The sequence below is a fragment of the Pongo abelii genome, chromosome 8 (genome assembly GCF_028885655.2).
Source record: "Pongo abelii isolate AG06213 chromosome 8, NHGRI_mPonAbe1-v2.0_pri, whole genome shotgun sequence".
Classification (NCBI taxonomy): Eukaryota; Metazoa; Chordata; class Mammalia; order Primates; family Hominidae; genus Pongo; species Pongo abelii.
The window spans coordinates 122978637-123000390 of record NC_071993.2 but is presented as its reverse complement, the minus strand read 5'-3'; the positions used below and the strand labels follow the sequence as shown (position 1 = coordinate 123000390).

General features: G+C 39.2%; 1 protein-coding gene across 4 annotated transcripts in view; it reads right to left on the bottom strand.

Moving 5' to 3' along the window:
- Nucleotides 1-12739: 12739 nt before the first annotated feature.
- ATRNL1 (attractin like 1) overlaps nucleotides 12740-21754 on the bottom strand; it is an 839413-nt gene continuing 830398 nt past the window's right edge. For all 4 annotated transcript variants that reach the window (XM_024254146.3, XM_024254147.3, XM_054522910.2 and 1 more), the window contains one exon: nucleotides 12740-17057. In XM_024254146.3, the coding sequence (XP_024109914.2) occupies nucleotides 16936-17057 (122 nt within the window). In that variant the 3' untranslated portion in view covers nucleotides 12740-16935. The remainder of the gene's footprint in view (nucleotides 17058-21754) is intronic.

Here is a 21754-nt window from a genome sequence, read left to right as displayed (position 1 = left end):
ATGTGCCAGTGAGGGAGTGCTGAATATTCCTTTATTTTCAAAAAAAGAAGTCAAGGGCCAGGGGATCAGGCTCTGAACCCAGCAGACCTGGAGGTGGAAAAGATGGTTCTGCAGCATGGTGGCCCACCAGCAGTGGAAAGAGCCACGAAGGTGGCTGCATTGCAATGAGCACCATTTAGAAGAACATGAGCTTAGGAGCAGACGGCAGGTCTGTGAGCACATTTCTGAGAAGAAGCTGTGCTTGCAAGATTGTGACAGCTTCTTCCCCCTCCTTCCCAGCAGTGAAAACAATTATTCTTCACATTAGTCTCCCTCAGTTCAGACCCTCATCCATCTCTATCCAAATGGCCTGAGATGAACACTGTCCAAAGAGCTTCTTTAAAAGCCTCCATCAGCACAAATGTGCCAGCTCCAGGAATGGCTTCTTCTCCTTGTTGGAGGACAGGCCTTCCCGTCTGCAGAATTATGGCCTCCCCCGGGCTGGCCTGAGCTGTGGCCTCTGCCTACGGCCATGGCTCTGCACGAGACCTTCACGTCCTCTCTGAGTCTTTCCCCAAGTCAGCTCGCGTCCCTTCAAGATTGCTAATGGCCGCCCTTTGTTCACTCCGGCGGCATGTTTAGCCTCCTCAGAGCTGGCACCTTGACCTTTCTCTGTCTTTATTGTCCTGTCAAATGGTTTTGGTGGAGCAAAGTACAATTTACCCAAATCACTGTAGAAAGGAATCAGAAAAACATCTGTAAAGTTGGTTGTCTAATTGTGCTCCTTCCTTTCTATTCCATGAGCAGCTGAAGTCAAGGGAAGCTGTGTGTGTGTGAGGGAGGAGGGGTCCTTCCTTTCTATTCCATGAGCAGCTGAAGTCAAGGGAAGCTGTGTGTGTGTGAGGGAGGAGGGGTCCTTCCTTTCTATTCCATGAGCAGCTGAAGTCAAGGGAAGCTGTGTGTGTGTGAGGGAGGAGGGGTCCTTCCTTTCTATTCCATGAGCAGCTGAAGTCAAGGGAAGCTGTGTGTGTGTAAGGGAGGAGGGGTGCTAATCTCAGGCCCACCCTCCCGTTACCACGTCTTGCAGGTGGGCAAGGTGATAATGGTAACCAATGACCTCCAAGTAAAATGGCGCAGGATAACTGCCTCTGTGAGCTTCCTGGAGTCCAAATCTTATCCTAACCCAACTGGGATTGTATTCTAACAGTTTTTGAATGTCTCGTCAAAAAAAAATCTACCTATAATGTCATTTGTATTTACACTAAAATAATTAAAAATAACATTGCTGGATTTAAAGCTGTCAAACAGGGAATGTCATGGGCTGCAAGATGGTCATGTTCATTTCTTGGTGGCTGCTGTAACAAATTACCACAAACCTAGTGGCATAAAACAATAGAAATGTGTTCTTTTATAGCTCTGGAGGCCAGAGGTCCAAAATGAGTGGTACATGGCTAAAATCAAGTTGCTGGCAGGTCTTGTTCCTTCTAGAAACTCCAGAGGAAAATCGATTCTGGTTCCTTCTAGAAACTCCAGAGGAGAATCCATCCTGCAGCCTCTCTGGTGGCTGATGACATTTCTTGGCTTATAGTGTCCTCACTCCAGTCTTTGCCTCTGTTGTCACATTGCCTTCTCCTCCTCCTCTGTAGTCAGTCAAATCTTCCTCTGCTTCACTCACAAAGACACTTGTGATCACATTTAGGGCCCAAGTGGATGACCCAGGATAATCTTCCCATCCTCATATCCTTACCTTAATCACATTTGCAAAGTCTCTTTTGCCATATCTGCTAACATTCTCCACACATTCTCCCAGGTTCCTGAGATTAGGACATGGATATTTGTCCTAATATTCCATCTGTCATGGTGAGGGGCCAGTTTCAGCTTGGACTCTATTCAGAAAGTGACGCTTCCTGTCAAAGGGAGTGGAAGACACACATGCCCTTTGTCTCAGCACCCAGGGAGAATACTGAAATGGTCAAAGTGCCAGTAGACGGGGAGAGAGCTGCAGGGCCACCCAAGTGCACCAAAACCATTCCCTGGGTTAGCAATAACATAAACAGCCAGTATTTTGCAGAGCATTTTGGAGAGAAAAGTAGTGGTCACCAAAACAGGTGACAATCCCAGTCTAAGTGATGAGGAATTTGAAGATTGCAAAGACACTGATGGTTGCCCACCCTAAAGCCATTTCCACCTTTCTTGCTAATATAATCTTGATTTTCCCAAGTTGCAGTGTGCTCAGCCCAGGAAACAATTCCTTTGGATCACACTTTGAATAGAGAGGGTCTAGGCAGATCCCATTCCCCCTTGCCAGAAGACTGATTGGTCTAGGGTAAGTATGTGGCTCAGTCTCAGCCCACGAAGGCTAAGAGAGGATATGCTGAAGGGCAGGTGGGCTTCTGAAGATTCCCCTTCCTGATGAAAGACAAGAGGGTTTTAAAGAGAAAGCAAGATCGCCCCTTCCCTGCCTTCTTGCTTTGCACAGTCGTGTGACGAGGTAAGGCCCAGAGCCGTGGCAGCCATCTTGTGACCGAGATGGACACATTGGTGGATAAAAGCCAATCCACTGAGGGCGAGAGGCAGGGGAAAACCTTTAAAACATCAAAACCTCAGGACTGCGCACTGCCATATTGTCTTTTTAAGTGAACTATAAATTCCTTATGGCTCATTCCACTGTTACTCAAATTGTCTGTTATTTGGAGCTCAATGCACCCTAAGTGATAAAACAAACATAAGGTCCTCAGAAGGAACTAACAGAACAGGGACAAGGCACAGAAAACTGGAGTTCAGATGCAGCCTCCCGGATACTAAAGATCCACCCATTCTTCCCAGGGAAGAGCAACCTTACATTGCTATCTGAACTCCAGTACATGGCAGCGTATCACTAAGCATCTTCCTGAGGAGTTACTATATGGCGATGTGCCTAGAGCACTTACTCCTGAGTTTGTAACAGAATCTCGAGCAAACTTTAATCATCTTCATACGTCACAAACTCAATATTCCCTTCAAGTACCATGATACCTGAATTGGTAGATGCTATCGATAAGAGTTAGGACTCTGATGCTTACATTGAACTGCTAAACTAGATAAGTCTCATTTCCTCAGCCCCTCCATTTAGAGATACTCAGGTGTGTCCTTTTTGGGATACTTATTTCAGGCTGGTTATATCACATCTCCTGCACGTACCTTCCAAATCGGAGGGATGTCTCTCAGCTCCATGCATCGCAGCAATCAACCACACGATTAATTAATCCTGAGTGTAACTTAAGCTACTTTAAAGAAAATTCCAGGCAAACAGAGATAAAATACCTATCTTTCTTGCTGAATTGCTTGTTTGAATTCCCTCACTGATATCAGACTTAATTATGCAATATCTCAGAAATACACAAACATCTGTGATTTTATTTCAGAGTGTATTTGAAAGACAAAGATTTAAATGACCAGTGTGGTTTCAGGAACATGATGGATCTTACAGAGGCAGAGATGGGGGAAAAAAAAGAAGAAGAAATAAACCAAACTCCCTTATTCAGGTGAAATAGATTATTCAACATAGTTTGAATTCCAAGGAGGAAGACATTGGCTCATTTCACAATGCAGATTCTAGGTCTTCTACTGATTTTTCTTTTAAGGAATACATCTTTAAAAAGTCACCACCTCTTTTGGGACACAGTTAAAGTATGCCTGTACCACTGATTAGCTACATAACTTTTAATCTAGGAGGTTACTAATTTGTCTGACAACTCCCTGACCATTCGGCTCTGTCCTTTTTTCTGAGTCAGCACACTCACTCTTAGAGAAGCCTGCATCTTGCAGAGCTGTCACTTCTATCAAACACAATGCCCTCAGGGTTTATGCTCATCATTAAAGAAAAAAAAACTTGTTAGAGTATTAGCCAGGCCCAGTGCAGCGCCGTTAAATTAATTTTAGAGATGTATCTAGGTCAGATATCTATCTGCATGTTGCATACAAACACACCAGCTAGTTACCTAGTATTTGCATGTTTCTAGGCTGTTAGGGCCATGCTTGATGGAGAATTACCCTTTATTTTGGCTCCAAATGGAAAAATGTCTGTTTCTGTTCAATATAACCATAAATTGTGGTATTTCTTCTGAAAGTTGGCCACCGCAGAATATTTCCAATGATTTTTTTAGAAGACTGTTTCTAAAGGGCATCAACATTTCTGTCTCTGTTAACTGGCAATTTTTATATAGAATCATTTGACACCCAAATAATTTATGAATCCTCCACATCTCATTTTATCTTCTGTGTAGAAAGAATGTGTTTCATAAAGTCCCTTTAGAGGTAATGAAGTTTCAACACAAAGCTGAGATGATGAAGTTATAATATATTGTCCTTTGGGTAGAAATTAAGCTTCACTGGTGGATAAAGAATATTTAAAGTATGTACGGTGCAGAGGATCTGTATTAGAAAAGATAAAGTCTGTGAGAAGAGTCTGCAATACCCATGTTCTTTCAATATGCTAGGATGCCAACCCAAGCATAACCAAAGGAGTCCAAAATTATTACAGAAGGAAACCTTTTGACCTTGCACATCACACTCCTAGGATGACTTGTGTGCCATTTTAAGAACATATATTTCTTGTGGAGTTGAATGAAACCGACAGGTCCTCACAGTCTTCTCAGAGCTATTTCATAAAAGGCATGACAATGTAGGTAAGCACAATAGCATTGTCACCAGCTGAGAATTCAGACAGAATCAGCCAGTATGTCCTGAAAAAGGCCCTTGTTAGACAAATGAGGAAACCAAGGTTGGGACAAAAAAAAAAAAAAAAGAAGTGACCTGCCTAGTCCCACAAGCATGCTTTAACTGAAAAGTGCTGTGTGTCAATTCCTGTTAGTATGCAATCCGTATAAAGATGACCTCCATGCTTAGATAGTGTTTATGATAGCAACACTAGAGTTCTAGGAAGGAATTGTAATGCCTTTCATAACAACTTGCACTGTGACTTGACCTGATACAAATACTATCTAGAGGACCCATGATAACTGGTGCTTTGTTTCTCCAAAGCTTAGAGTCAGGGGAAAAGCTGGGTAAATGACAGCACAAGACATAGTCCACTGCTCAGTAAGCCCAAGGAGTAGAGAAGGGAGGTGTGCTTAACACTATCCAAGGTAAGTACTAACAAAGCACAAGTGTCACTAGATTGGACTATTGTGCTGATGACTTTTTGCACTGGACTGAAACAAGCATTGCAACTACAGCCTAGAGATCTGAAAATCCCAGCAACGTGGAACACGGACAAAATAATGGCATCAAGATATAACTTGTAATAGCAAGTCACTTTTGATTAGATCACTAGCACTTTTGTGACCCAATGATGTGACATGATTAGGTCTGAAGCCAGCCCAGGAACACGCACAATGATGATTGTGTGATTAACTAGGCTGACTCATGGGAACGGTGGGTCACGGGCAACTGAAAGTCTAAGACTTCCTGGAGCTGGAGAGAGCTAGAGCTCATTTACTCTACATGGGAGATCGAGGACAACTTGAAAAATGAAGACTGCCCATTAGAAAAGGGAGACTATGTCTTGGATTAAAAGGGTTTCTGTCATTGGAAAGTATGATAAAGGAATGATGGTCAGAGTTTCTGACATCATTTTTTCTGACATTGTATGAAGGTTGTGTGCTAATCACAGCAGGTTTGGGGGAAGCAGCATGTTGTGGTAGATTTTTCCCCCTGTCTGCACTTGCTAGCCACGTGAGCTTAGACAGGTCAATGCTCTACGTCTCAGTAAAATGGGGACTCTAATATTCTTCTCTTACTGGTTGTGGGAGGATTAAATAACATGGCATGGTGGGTAGCCCATAGTAGGTGTCACCAAATACTTGAACTTTCAGAAGGTGCATTTCACCACAGGGTCATCTTTTGACTTGATTGCATGTCTACTAATTAATTCTATGTCCACTAATGAATTTTAAGGGAAAATGTAAATGCAATTAAATAATCAATGAAACCAGTATGAGGACCTTCTCTCTTCTCACCCTCCTAAAACTATCTTACAATATGAGAGTCAGAAAAAAATAAACCAGCACTGACAGAACAAAAACAAATCATAATTGAATGTATCACACTGTGCATGAAGATTATACAACCGAGAGGCACACTGGGCCAATTCACATCCACCAAGGAAATCATGCCACACGTCAGGGAAAGCCCCAGCAGAGGAGGTCAGCATGGGCAGCAAGGGGGTCACCTGCTCCAGACAGAGGCTTTATGTGAATGGCCTTCTCCCTGAAGCTCTATATGGGCAACGTTAGCAACTCCGTGAAGAATAGTTCTAAGGAAAACAGATTGCGTCCTTAAGTAGAGCTCCCCAAACTTGTCTGTTAAGAATCAATTGCAGCCTCATTTAAAATACTCATGTCCAACAGAACAGTAGATCATTCTTACTAACAGCAGAGCTGAGAAATGTCTCCCTGGTCTAGCTTTTCACAAGCCAGTTTGGTGCTAGCATTGCCCATTTGCACAGGTGTACCACGACACTATTTCCAGTTAAAAGCTTGTTTTCAGGTGTTTGTAATTCCAGCAAAGCCCTCCAAGGAGAACCCCATGAATTAAAATACAGACAATAATGTCATCCCACTTACCCAAGTCCACCACTTAGCCCCTGCCCAGAAATTCACCCTGGAGGCCACTTCAGAGACATACGAGGACTGCCTACTTTCTGGCAAAGACCCTGTGGAAAATATGCTGAAATATATGAGGAAGGCAGATTCTTTGCTCAGTGCTGCATTCAAACCATGCCCGCCTTATTTTTTATTTGTTTCTAACAGTTCTCACATGGTGATCCTTGAGTTCCAGCATTACTTGAGAATTTGTTGGAAATAAACATTCTGGTCCCACCCCAGACCTACTGAATGAGAAACTCTGGGAGTGGGCCCCAGCAATCTGTTTTAGCACACTTTCAGAAGATTCTAACATACTCTAAAGTTTGAGAGCCACTAGTTAAAAAACAGAAAAATAGGCCGGGCGCAGTGGCTCATGCCTATAATCCTAGCAGTTTGGGAGGCTGAGGCAAGCAGATCATTTGAGGTCAGAAGTTCGAGACCAGCCTGGTAAACATGGTTTCACTGTCTCTAATAAAAAACAAACAAACAAAAAAATTAGATGGGTGTGGTGGCGGGCGCCTGTAATCCCAGCTACTGGGTAGGCTGAGGCAGGAGAATCGCTTGAACCTGGGAGGTGGAGGTTGCAGTGAGCTGAGACCGCGCCATTGCACCCCAACCTGGGTGACAGAGCAAGACTCTGACTCAAAACAAAAACAAAAAACAGACAAACAAACAAAAAACCAGGCCATCTTCCCACTTACTTCAATACTGCGACCCACTAAGTTTGTAACTAGTTACGCCTCCCAAACATTTGTTGAGATTTTTCTACATTCAGTTAGAGGAAGGTAAAAAAACAAACATCATTTTCACACAATTGACATTCTGTAAAGTAGCTATGATTTGAAAACATCAGAGTGAGACAAAAGCTGATCATTAGAAAAGAAAAGCAGTTATTCTAATTTCACCACTTGAGTATTTACTTTCGTAAGGGCAAAGGCACCTGGTGAAGTCATTTTTCACACAAACTAGGATCTAATCAGGCTGCAATGCCTCTTCAAGGCGCAACGGCTGCAGAGCTTATGAATGTTTCTGTGTACATTGTATGGTTTGATTTTAGCGCTCAAAGTATGAACAGCCACTCAGTGACAATTGTCCAAGGGATACAAAGAATGTTTTAAATGTAATGCTTATTTGTAATGTATCCTCTAGCATTCTTTTGCTACATATATATGAGTATACTCTTACATACATGTTTCCTACTTTTCCTAGTGTATATAATAATTAAGGGTATTAAGATGTACGTATAAATATATTCTATATACAGAGAGAAATAAAGGTTGAATGTAAGTAGGCTTTAAATGGGAGAAATTGAAGTCCATTATATTTACACACAAATATATAAGGAAAAAGTGTACTACGGAATACAATATACTCTATTTATTAATTCTCGCATTGGTTTAGAAAACTCAAAAGAACACAGTTAAATGAACAGGAATTGAAGGTGCATGATGGATGCGTCCCTCATAGCATTTAAATCTCTTCCACTTGATTAAAAATTCCTAGTTCCTCTTCACTGAATTGTTTAGAGTTTTTGAGCAGCCTCTGCCCTGATTAAAACAAATTAGCATCAAAGATCCCCTGTTGAATGAGAAATCATTAATTGAGAAGCATGCAATGCTCCTTAATTACCTTTAGAACAGTGAGAGAACAAATAATCTCAGGTTCCAGAGGGCCCTGCCCGCTCTGCACCGTGGACTCATTTCGTGTAGCTGCTGGAATAAAACTCAAGTAGCAAACACTATTGGGAAATATCAATGCAAGCTTCAGTAAACACACTGTAGATTGTTTATCTAAAAGAAAAATATCTAGGTAATGACTAACCGGAAGAGAGGAAAACGTCTTAGTCTGTTATTTTGACGAGAGCTTTAAAAGGGTTTTACATATGCCAATATTGATTGAGAAAGAATGTGAGCTGCTCTTTCTGATACAAATTTTAATGCTTTGTGTAAAACACTTCATTTATGCAATTACCTGATAAGATTTCAGATTCTTAGGTACAGATGTGTAAACTTTATCATTTAACAGTGGAACGGAAAGCTCCAAAGTGTTAAACTGTACAAAATTCAGCTACAGATGGAAATTCAAATTATGATGGGGCACCATAGTTCTTCCTTCCTTTATATACCAATACAATGACAGCTTAGGTAGGTCAGCGATTAATGATGCATCCCCTCCACCTTCAAAATCTGGTAAACCTTTCATAAGACCCCATGGGAATGTCAATAGAAAATCAAATTGTTATAGGTATTATGACAATGTAAAGAATGTTGCCAAATGCTTGTATGCAGCGCCATATGGAGAGTCCTCTGACAAGAAGGGCATGGCACTGAGTGTGAGGTTCTGAAGATTCTAGAAGCACATTCCTCCCAAGCACCCTGGCAGAAAGCAATGTTCTCATTTTTCTACATGGGGTAAATAAAGCATAGTAAAGTATAGTTATTCTGCTGAGGGTAGAATTTTGGTTGTATTCTAGTTTTCCCAGGCCTCCGTTTTAACCACTAGCTCATGCATGCTTCCTCAGCAGTCTTTGAAAAAATTGACAGAATTGATTCAACTATCTCTATTTTTTGGATATTTTGGTTCACCATATAGTTTGCAGACCGATTCAGATAAAATAAAGCACAAAACTTCCCAAACAATACTGCCATATAAGATCTATTAATGTGATTAAGACCCAATTTGGGGAATTTGAATTTTTAGTGGCATGAAGTGACATGTTTTACAAGTTGAATTACACTTTTTACCAACAGTCTCAGATTTCAAACTTTGTAGAGATTATTAATCACTATTCTTTGTCTTGCGTCCCACCAAGATAATAAACTTGATGCTGCTACAGTCTTTGCTAATACCACCAAATAGTCCCTTAGTGCCTACATTATAAGGGCAATTATCAAGACTCCATCAAGAATATGTACACAAAGTAATTTGCACCAAAAAACAGAATGTTATTAACTGTCTTAATGCAGTATAGAGGACTATAAACATGGTCATAATATTTTGAAACAGTAGGAAAATTGTTTTTTCTCAAAGGGTTCCCAGGAAGGTATATGCTTTTTGGGATATCCACAATAATGATCAATCCAGTAATGTGCAAAATGAAAATGGTTCAGATATATCATCACTTACAAGAATTACTAAAAAAAAAGCCATCACATAACTGTCTTCTAGACATTGTTCATAAAAAGAAAATCATGTAATTTAAACATTGCATATTATGTATAAAAACACAACCAAGGCATCCTTGTATGTCGTTACAAACTTCTAGTTTGTAAAGCTCATCATAGACACAGCCTCCTGAGAAACAAAATGATGCTATTTTGTAGTTCTCCCTTCTAGAAACGCTGCTTCAGTTAACAGCCCACACTGGTAGCGTTTTTTGTTTTGTTTTGTTTTTGGCTTTGGAAGGTCAAATTGGAGCTGTCACTTCAGAAATCAACAAGGAGTGAACACCGGATTCTCAGAGTTTTTTCCCTCTTCTAATTAGTTCATCTGCCCCTAAATGTTTGGGGAGCCCATATTCTTTTATCCTCACATGGAAACAAGTTTCAAAGGAACTTGGAGATCTGACTCTCAGAAGGGAATAGTCTTGATAAGTAGCATATCCTGCTCGCCATTATCTATTTGTGTCGCAAGGTAATTCATTTCAGGTTGAAATCAAATTGCTTTAAGCTGAGCTGCTGTTTTTATTGGTGTCCTTCCAGCTGGCCTTCCCTTTTAAGTGCCATTGTATTTCAAACAAGCTGATCTAAAGGAAAAGATTACTGCTGCCAACGTGCATTGTAACAAGGGAATGAAGATGTGCAAGACCTATTTTATGTTATTTATTTATATTTAAAACATCGGTAGAGTTATGAGAGAACTAGTCTGCCACTGGGGGAATGAGCTGACTAGTCAGTGAAGGGTTAGGAGAGGTGTGTGAAGATGAGAAAGAACACCTAACACAATTTGTTAGAATTTGCTATAAAACTGTCACTTAAAGTTGAGGAAGGTAATTTTAAAAATATGTAATAGATATTGTAAAAATCTTGAAAAGCACAACTCTAGATCACCAGGCAACACATACCATTGGTTCCAATTGCAATTTAATTATTTGGGAACTGTGGCACATATAAGCACTTCAGTGTTAAGGCAACAACAACAAAAAAAATCAAGGAAAAAATCAACGCTTATGATTCACTGAATTTAAACCTGGACCTTTTCATAGTAGAAGGAGAGAACATTTAACTATGATCTACTTATTTCAACAACAACTAAAACTCATCACAAAACCTACATGAGTTAGCATTTTTATCTCAGCTTACTCAGAAATTTAGATAACTGGCCCATGGCATTAAAAAAAAAAAAAAAACAACTCGGCATTTGAGTTAAAATTCGAGTATTTCTTCACACAAGACCTGTTCTAAGAAAACTTATATGTCACTGGAAAGAACAAAATTTAAAATATCTTTGGGCAATAGAAGCTATAGAAACACAAAGAATTATAAAATAATTTGCTTGGTAATGCTATTTTCCTAGGCAGATTTTCTAGAGTGAGATTTCCTGACGGTGCACACAGCTGGGCTAAAGAAACTTATGTTTAAACAACTATCTTCCCTGAGTGAAAATACCACTCAGGCCAGATACCACTTCTGCCAAAAATAACCAGAAAATACCACTTCTGCCAAAAATAACCAGAAAATACCACTTCTGCCAAAAATAACACGGGTTAAAGCTTTTGACGGTGAGAAGAATACAGTGTTTCTGCAATGGTCTTTCAGGGGTTTGGTTTCTTGTTCAATTAAAACTACTCTGCACCCAATCCCTGAAGGGGGAAAAGGTTGGAATGGGGGTGGGGGTGGGCGTGGGGGGTGTAGTTTACAGAAGCTCATTTAAAATTATACTGTTGTTTCATATTTGGAAAACAAAATAATACTAGCTGTTTTCGTAGTAGGGCTGGAGAAAGTAAAGCTTGATACCATCTTGGCTGCCATGGCCATGCCAGGTACCCTGATTCTAAACAAGCGAGGAAGCACGTAAGAATCTGGAGCAGGAATTGTGTGTTTACCAAAAGGGTTAGAGGTTGGAGCCGAAAGAACGCCTATCACTCACATCCGCCACTCACCGGTGATTTCTCTGAGCAAACCCTTTTAGGCCAGAGAAAAGTCAGTTTCAAGCTAAACTCTCCAAATCTCCTTATAGCCACTGATCCACCATCAAAAAGCTGAAAAGGAGAGTGTGCAAGGCTTAGATAGATGTTCACAGAGCAGCTGCTGCTGTCTGTGGCGAGAGTCCACCCAACAGCCCTACCTACTTCGGGCGCATCTTCATCTAGGACCCTTCAAAAGCTTCTCTTTCTTCTCTGATGTTTCTAGGAGACGGCAGCCAGGCTGGGCATGTTTCTCAAGGTTCGGTGGTCCTTTTCTTCCCAGCCCCTTCCTGGCCTGGCCTCTTGGAGGTGCGATGGGGAGGAGACCACCATTCCATCCCCTGGAGCACAGGCAGGGCCAGCCTCAGGGTTAGGCCTCAGGTCAGGGTCCTGGAAGAGCCTGCTTGAGGCCCTGAGCCCAGGAGGTGTCCCAGGTGCTGGGCCCAGGTGCTGTGGGGGGAGGGGGCTGGAGAGAAGAGAGAAGTTTAGATCCTCCTTGGTTTTCTCCTTCTCGGTGAGACCTTACAGAGGCCTAGCAGAGCAGTGCCACTGAAAGAAGGCTGGGCCCCAGACGGCCACATAAGGACCAAGCCCAGAGCTTACCAGAGAATATGCAGGCTTTCCCCAGAAGACTCAGCCATGCCAGAGTTGCCCTGGTCTCAGATAGCTGACTTTTATTCTAAGTAAGAGCAATTTCTATAACACATGTCCTGTGGCGTAGACCCTCATTATAGCTAGATTCTTAGCTGCTGGGCCTTGTGAGTTTTGCCTTTAATTCTCAGGAACATTCCAAGTGCTCAGCACGCCCTTCATAGAGAACGCATAGGAAAGGTCAATGCAAATCTGGTGAAGAGGAAAAGAGGGGGAAATGTTTTTTGAATGTCAAAATTCAATAACAAACTATATAATCACCTCTTCGATGGAGAGGGGCTTTTTCAAGTTCTTAGAGTGCTTTTTCCTGTGTGACCACGAAAGGATAAAACAAAAACAAAAACAAAACAAAACTGCATTTGGCAGTGGGGGGTTGGAAGAGCCAATGTTTTTATTTCAATAAAGTCCTGATTAACAGCACATTATAACATAAAATGTTGGCTTTCTAAAATGGGCTTGAACTTTTACACAATCTGTTTTGAACACTGGCATGCACACCTGTGGACATATATATACTGATAGGAGCTCTGGTTCTAATTCTTAATTTCAAAAAATTTTGATAAAACTAAAATGTTAAATGTACACTCTAATGAAATCACTGCTGTAACACCAACCAGATGGCTTGTATTCCTTGGAAAATTCTTTAAAGCATTTTGAATTAGAGCAATAACTTCGTTATTTAGAGAACTCCCTCTGATGGTCGATAAAGGCAGCACTTTGACCCAATGCAGTGTTTCCCTAATTTGCCTAATGGTAAGAAGCACTGAGGAGCTTATTAAGAGTACTGCTCTCCAGGGCCTGCCCCAGTGTTTCTGAAGCTAAATCTCTAGAGGTGAAAGTGGGAATCTGCCTGAACCCAAGCAATTCCTGTAATCAGGTAAGTTTCAAGCTCACCCTAGTATACGGCAAATGGGTTTTGAAACTCGACATTTAAAAAGAGCATAGGTGGGTAGAATTAGTTCATTTGGTCAGTTTTCATTTTAAAATCTTTTTTAAATATAAGACACCTTTCAAATCATTGTCTTATGTTCACTGAGAAAAGATGTATCATGTATAACCACAAAATGTAAGCGCTGACCCTGTCTTGCCTAATTTGTACGTGAAAGGTGATAATTGATGCTCTTGTCTCAATGTCATCAGTCGGTAATTTTAAGAAACACTCTCCTAAAACTATACATTTAAAGAAGAGTTTAAGTCTTTATTAACTAAATGTCAAAGTCGTTTTGTAGAAATCCCTGTATCTTAGAAATACAGGAACTTAAGTTATTCAGGGTGTCTTTTTGCAAAACCTGATTGACCTTTACCTACGATGAAAAGATGGATGAAAATTAATAGGTGGATTCATAAAACAACTGGTAGAAAAAGAGTGGCCTGGTGTCCCCACGGTTGTTAATACCAGCTACGCTGCATCTGGGTCCCACTGTGGGAGCTTTCTGTGTGTTACCATCTAGCCTCGCAATGCCTCGAAAGGTGGGCACCATTACCGCCCTTTACAGATGGAAGGCTGAGGCCTCAAAGGTAAAACTTACCCAGCACCACACACCTGAAAGCTGGGTCCAGTGCCCGTTTTCCAGCCTGTGTGCCAGTGTGCACCCTAAATGACCTTATACCATGAACTGCAGCCAAAAGAAAATGAGATTTTGGGAAGTATAGCAAGGATCAATTACCTTTTTAAATACGAACTATTTGAAGTTTTCCTATTGAACATAACACTATAGTATACGGCATCTCTGTGTATCACTAAAATAAATTTTCATTTAAAGCATTATGAGAATCCTAATCCTCTTAAAATTTATTAGCTGAATCTGTAAGTATGTGCAAATTCTTTTCCAATAGGAATTTTCTAGTTCAAATAGAATCCCCAGGTTAATTTTTAAAACTCCATTGTATTTAACCATTTTTTTTTCATACTTGGCAGAATAAAACATCCTAAAATCTAAGGAATTTTTCAAAGTCATTCTAAACTGAAATGTTTAGAATTCCATTAAGGTTAGTTTTCAAGAGAATCAGCCATTTAACTGCAAAATTCTGGGAAAGTATCTGCATATTTGTGTGGTTTGATTTAAAAAAAATGAAAGCATCCAAATTTAAAGTGTCTGGAATGTAGGGGGAAAAACCAACAGATTCAAAGTGATTATCCTTGATCCTTGATGTCTTTTCAATCCACTTCACTTGAGGGCAAAGAATTTATTGCCAGTGAAAAGCTTTGGTAAGTTGAGAATTAACTGCATAATTAGCCACAGAGTTAGCCATATGTGGCCCAGAAAGGTATAGCATGACTTCAACTTAACATTGCATCGTGTCTCATAATTCTCTACAATTTGAATTTTCAAGTTTTAAGAACCCAATGGGATTTGAGGTGAATAAAACTTGATAATTCTTCCACTGTAATACTATCTGCTTAGCCTCCCTAAAAATATAGCTTATATAGATTTTACATCTAAATCTGTATGTTTTTGTATTTTTATTGTTATGCTCTCTCTTGTGACAATTGTTAGAGATATAAATTGGGCAATCACTTTTTAAAAAATGATTATATCTTTGTAATCATTAGTTTCATCAATTTATTTTTTCATGAGAGAAGTCAATATTTAGACGGTCCAAAAGAAGCTAATAAAATTACTTGATTGTTTTTAGGAGATATTTACAAACTTAGCTCATTCCTTTACTGAGAGAGAAAATATCATAGGGAAGTAGAAACAACCAGTGGCCTCCCCCTCCAAAAAAACCCCTCAGATTATAGATAAAATTACTAAAATTACTCTAAGAATTTGTCTTATTTTTAATGCACAGAAAATAGCAAAATTATCATGCCAACATGAGGAATATATACTATAATTCATAAATGCCTAATTATCAAAATAGTGACATAGTCATGGTTAGATGCAACCTAGCAATCTTATATAAGATGCAACTACATATTGTATGATCATTCCTCCTATATATTACATTCAATCCTCATCAAATTAAGTTATGTATAAACGGCATTATGAAATAAACATTTAATATCACAATAGGGTCGTAGTCTGCTACTGTACAATCATGGCATGCAAGTAACTATGCATTAGCTGTAAACAGTGAAGTGTCATTACCTTCCAGGAATCCAAAGAATGTGAAAAGTACATATATAGTACTAAACATCAATTGTATTTAAATGACCTTCATATTTAACAAAGCTATATCATATACAGCAGCTTTGGAGATTTCTGTCACTGTTATACATATCTTGTAGTCACCCTGAAGTTAGGAAACTGCAATTCCAAACTATATCTGTTAATGCTACCGAGCTTTAGTGAACTGTGGTCAGTATTCGGATGTAAATGATTCTATGTTCTAATGTGAAGTATGTTTTATTTTTCCTTTCTGCCATAATTCAGAATTTTGAGTCACTAAGAGTATGCTGACTGTGGGCAACCATGGACATATTTTCTAAACCATAGACTTTTTCTCATGACATGGATGCGCTTGTGTTGGGAAGAAGACTACTGTTGATGCTTGCCATCCAGTGCTCTTCTCTACTTGTATTCTAGGTGGAACAGTTGGCAGGAAGGAACTCAGGTCATCTTGAGAGATGTCGCCTCTAAAATACATTCTGTAACATTTGTAAAAGGTAGTTAAAATCTAGCAGCTAGGAGAGGAAGGGCAAAGAAAGATTCATTCTTATAAAAATGCAGATGGATCATTTAGGTCTGATCCAGTGATTCTTAGGCAATTAAAAATTATCATACTGGAGCAGAAGCTTGTATGCTGTAAAATAACCATTTCGGCTCTTTTCAGGTTGTGGCATTGGAGGCTCTTTTTGGAAGGAGGGGAACAACTGATCGTTGGACAGGCTTTTCCATGCTCTATCAGCTCTGATAACGAGTTAGGCAGTTGGCATGGATGACAGGAATGTCCTCTACACTGAGCATTCTAATAAGCCTCCTGTGAAGTTGCACAGAATGAGTTGAACTCATTCTGGTCTGCATTCCAGTTAGGTGGAAAGCTGTCACATTCTCAGACTGAGTTTGGACATGATATGGTCATATGAAATATTTAAATACATTACCTATATCCTACTACATCAAAATCTTGCCTTCACATTTACAACTAGATAAAAGAGCATTTAAAGCCATTGCAATGTGTTCATTCCCTGTTCATATACAGGTGATTCAAGTTTGCTTATGAGGCAAAAACTGTACAATTCTCATCATTCAGGCATTAAAAAACGTCTTTCTTTAAAGTCTTGGGATATAAACAGTTGATTTATATGAATTACATATTTTTCATCTTCATTAAGAAACAATATACATCTTTTTCCAGAGTAATTTAATGTTAGCTATAATAAGCCTAAGATAGTGGTAAAAACTGACTTTATCACCTGTGACTGTCAATACTTTTATAAAACTCATGAACATTCTTTGGCCACCTGGGTCGTTGTCCATTTGGAAGGAAACTGTACGCAGGCTCTGGATGATACAGAGATCTGCCTCCATGAAATCCGAGGCCATAGAACAGCTTTAACAGAAGCCCGAAGTAAAACAGTACAGAATATACAGGAGCGGTTTCCATTTCTCAGACACAAGTTCCTTGACGTGTTGAAAGGTGTTTTCGATTCCGGACTCCAGAACTCTTATCTTTACTATCTGAAGCTTTCTGTTGTGAAATATCTATTAGGGCACTGGCAATTGCAAGGCCTGGAAGAAAAGAGAAAAGCATTTAAATGCTTGCTTAGACATTTCTGGGATGGCAACAGTGGTGGTGAAGGGCCCTGTTTTTTATTGCTTTTCATTTAGTCATCACACGTTTGGCTGTTAATGGAAGTTTTCAAGTAGTTTGCCCTTTACCTAAAATGTTTCTTGACTTGGGCATGTGAACTTCACACAAGAAGAAGAACAAAGATCTAAGAAAGTTAACTGACTCTGACTTGGAACAATCAAATCAGTGTTTGACAAATTATCACATTTAGTTGTGCATATGACCCTAAACCTTCCTCTCCATGTCCGAACACAAGTTTGCTGTGGAGGTACTAGAAATTTTAAATGTTACTATTTTTTTTTTTTTTTAGGAACAAAACTAGTCATGTTAAGATTTTTAAAAACATTTCAAGTAGTTTTAGGTTTACAGAAAAATTGAACCAATATTGAGATAAAATTACCAACTAAAGTCCACAATTTACATTAGGGTTTCCGCTGGTTTTGACAAATGCATAATGCAGGGTATCTACCATTAAAGTATCATACAAAATAGTTTCACTGCCCTAAAATACCCCTGCACTTCACCAATTTATCCCTCTCTTTCCCCAAGTCTCTGGCAACCACTGATCTTTCTTTAATGTCTCTGTAGTTTAGCCTTTTCCAGAATGTTGTATGGTTGGAATCACACAGTACGTAGCCTTTCAGACGGTCTCCTTTCACTTAGAAATATGTATTTAATGTACCTCCATCTCTTTTTTTTTGGCTTGATAACTCATTTCCTTTTATTGCTGAATTATATTCCATTGTGCGGATGTGCCATAGTTTGTTTATGCATTCGCTACTGAAAGACATCTTGATTGTCCTTGCTTCCAATTTTTGGTAATTGTGAATAAAGCTGTTAAAAACATCTGTGTGCAGGTTTTTATGTGAACATAACATTTCAATTCATAAGTACCTAGGAGCCTGATTGCTGGATAATATGGTAAGCTTATGTTTTAGTTTAGTAAAAAAAAAAATCCCAAACTGTATTTCACAGTGGCTGTGCCATTTTGTATTTCCACCAGCAATGAATGAGAGTTCTTGTTGCTTCACAACCTCACCAGCATTTGTTGTTGTCAGTGTTTTAGGTGTTAGCCATTCTAATAGGTGTGTGGCAGTATCTTACAGTTGTTTAAATTTGCAATTCTCTAATGATATAGGATGCTGAGCACCTCTTGATATACTTCTTTGCCAAATGTATATCTTCTTTAGTGAGGTGTCTGTTCAGATCTTTTGCCTATTTTTAATTGGGTTGTTTGTTGTCTTACTGTTGAGTTTTAAGAGTTCTTTGAAGATTTTGGATATCAGTTCTTTATCAGATATGTGTTTTGTAAATATTTTTTTCCCAGTCTATGGCTTGACTTTTCATTCTCATAAACTGTTTTAAAAATTACAAAAGCACTCCATGGATAGAGTTATGCTATGTACAAATGGACATGGAAGAAAGACCACTTGACATTTAGCTGATAAGCATCTTAAGTACTAGAAAAGGACCTTGAGTATTATTGACCAAATGTGACCACAAATGCGGAGCTGTAGCTATCACAGATAATTTAAGAAGCATATTGTTTAATTATGTTGATATGCTTTGTTACATTGTTTGTCCAATGATGGACAGGAACACTTGGTAAGATGCTCAGGGATAGTAAAGACTTCATTAAAATTTATAGAAGCAATGGCTCAACCAGATAATTTGGCTTATCATAGCTACATATGAATCATTTTCATATCTGTCGAGCCCCATATAACTCTTGAGTAAAACCAAATGTATCAAATCACCATACTAAACCATGAGGCCAGATTGGCCTTGCTTAAGAAAGGGCCACAAAAGGACTTTTGGCTCATTTTCCTTTCTACAAGGTGTGGAAGACTCGACTTTGAATTGAGCTGACCTCTTCTCCACATGTTACTCTTAGAGAAAGATCATTTTCAGATCTTATCCTACGTAGAATATCATTATTTTATTCCTGTGGGTCAGTTAATTCTGGGTAAGCTTCACATATTTCCTGGCAGGAACAGAATTCAGAGATTTATGGACAGAAAGAAATGCCAATAAAGGGATGTGGGCACTGTAAGAGGAAAGCAAACTAGCCTAGTGCAGTGTTGCGGGAGTCAAGGGAGGGCCAAGCCCAAGGAGTCTGTAAAAAGTGGCAAACGGGCCAGCAGGGTAAGGCCTGTGGCAAAGGCCATTAGACTTCCTCCAAGAAGATTCTGATGATCTTTGAGTCATTTCTGTATCTAACTGAGGATGGAAGCCTGAAAGTTAAGCAAGGAATGGAGTAACAGGAAGTACGGCCAGCAGACATAAGTTCCATGTTTAAGATGTTTAGCAACAGGAAGAGAGATAAGTAAGCTTATCTACATAACAGAATTAGCAGGGTCAGATAGAATTTATGTGGATGCATGGAATTATGTAAGTGCATTATTTAAAGGAAAAGGGAGCCTTGGATACATTTGAAAACAAGAGATTTGTGGAGAAGGAGACATTTATGGTGTTAGCCAAGGAAAGAAATTACAAAATTATAATAAGCACTGGCTAAGCTGATAAATTTACAGATTTACCTTTTAAGGGTTGCTCTTAAGTAATTTGCTCTTTCAGGATATTAAATATCATCCTGAATGTTTTAGAGTTATTACAAGTTCAAAGTTTATATAAAAGCTGTTTTCTTGACCTTTGAAGAGCACGTGGGAACTTCTGAAGAGTCCAACATAGATGTTTTAAACACTTATTCTGCGGTAGTAAATAATTATTTCATTATTTGTTTAATTAATGGAGCTGAAGGACCTTGTTATTATTTTTAAAATTGCAGATTGTGGTGGTGCTAACTAAAAGTTCAGGCTGACTGTAAGTTTCCACTGATCTTCTGGCACACTTCTGTCATTATTTACAACTTCCTGCTATTTTATTCCTGGCACCAACTAATCCAGAGACAGCCAAATATGACAAATAATATATGTCTCCTTTAATGTGGACAGAGACCACTTACACTAATTTCAATGATCACAACATCCAAATATGAAATCATGTTATTCATTAAACTACTGCATGATGTAGTCCAAAGAAGCTCTGAAAAAATAATACTTTCCATTTACATGTGAATGCAAATGTTTTCATTACAGAAGATATAGCATCAGGAGAGGAGTAAGCAGTTTTGAGTTGCCAAAACAGGAAATTCTATGCTAATTCAAAACTGCCACTGTATCTCTGTATTTCATGAAGTCCAGAACCTAATTGAAGCAATGTCTCTCACAACATGTCCTGGGTTTACTAATGATTCTGAAACTTGGAAACACATTCAGTTGAAAATCATAAATATTTCAGTTCTTCATTTACAAATAAAATTGCAAATCATGCTTATTTTTAATTTGACAGCTTTTTGCCATTTCTTATGAAAATGTAACAATCAACTGCATTTTCAGATCTGCATAAATGGCAACGTGTATGTAGAAAGGCTTGCACTTCTCTAGGCAGAGATATTTAAGTGTTCACCATGGTGCACTCACAGAGAACACTCAGGACCATTTGCCCAAAGTCTTATCTGCCCATTTGATGGGCCAAACGATGTTTCATTAGGCTTAGGTCCTTTACTGGACCCCACCACTTGTGGCCCATCATGAGTTATTCTTCTTTATAAACCTTGTAGTTTAATTATGAACAGGATAATAATCATAATAACTGCATTTATATGTGTGTGTGCCTTAAATATCAAGTTATTACTACTTTTGCATTTCTTCATGTTAAATATAAGGTGAACCTTAAAAAAATCAGAAGTTCTTATGTTCTCTTTCAACCTATAAGAGAACCTAGATACAAGAATGAAAAAAAGAGACAAAGCCCCTATCTTATTGAATTCGATAGTGTGTATGGAAGACTCACTAAAAGAGAGAGAGAGAGAGGAGAGAGAGAGAGGGAGAAGAGAGAGAGAGAGTAATCTCTGTCATTGCCTTTCAGCACACTTTGTTATTGTAGGGAATCTAATTTTCTTAATTGATGAAAAGAAAAGCCAAGTCAATAGCTTTTTAAAAAGACAGTATTACCTCCCCCATCCCCTAAATGTAGCAGTTATATTCTGGTAAGACACTGAACATGTAGATAATGCCCAGACCATGTATAAATAGAATTCTGATCCACAACTTGTGGCAACCTGCTCAGGAAACCGAGCTATAATCTGCAATAACCAGCCCAGGAAGCCAGCCTGCTATGTCAGACTTGTAAGAAGTCAGACTGCTATCTCTACTAATAACCCATGAAGTTAAAGTGTAATCCCTGTCACGACTGGCCCCGAATGGCCAGGACTTGATTAATAAATAGCTTCCCTAATTTGTGTCCTCACTTCCAGCCAGAGGAAACCAAATATGTACCCCTAACCACATAGGATGCCCCACTTCTAGTTAGCCTGTCTACAGCTCCCACAAGCCAACAGTCTCTAATCAGGGCACACCTGAAGCTTCCCTTTTTTCACTATAAAGCTTTCCCACTCCTGCCTGTCCTTGAGTCTCCGCCAAAACACAAGTGAAAGTGGCTGACTCCCTTGCTATAGCAAGCTCAGAATACATAGCTTTTGCTTATTTTCATTTGCTTGGTCTTGGTTTATTTTCACACTGGCAACGAAGATATAAGGGTCGTTTGCGATCTTTTCTGGGTTTTAAAAAAGGTA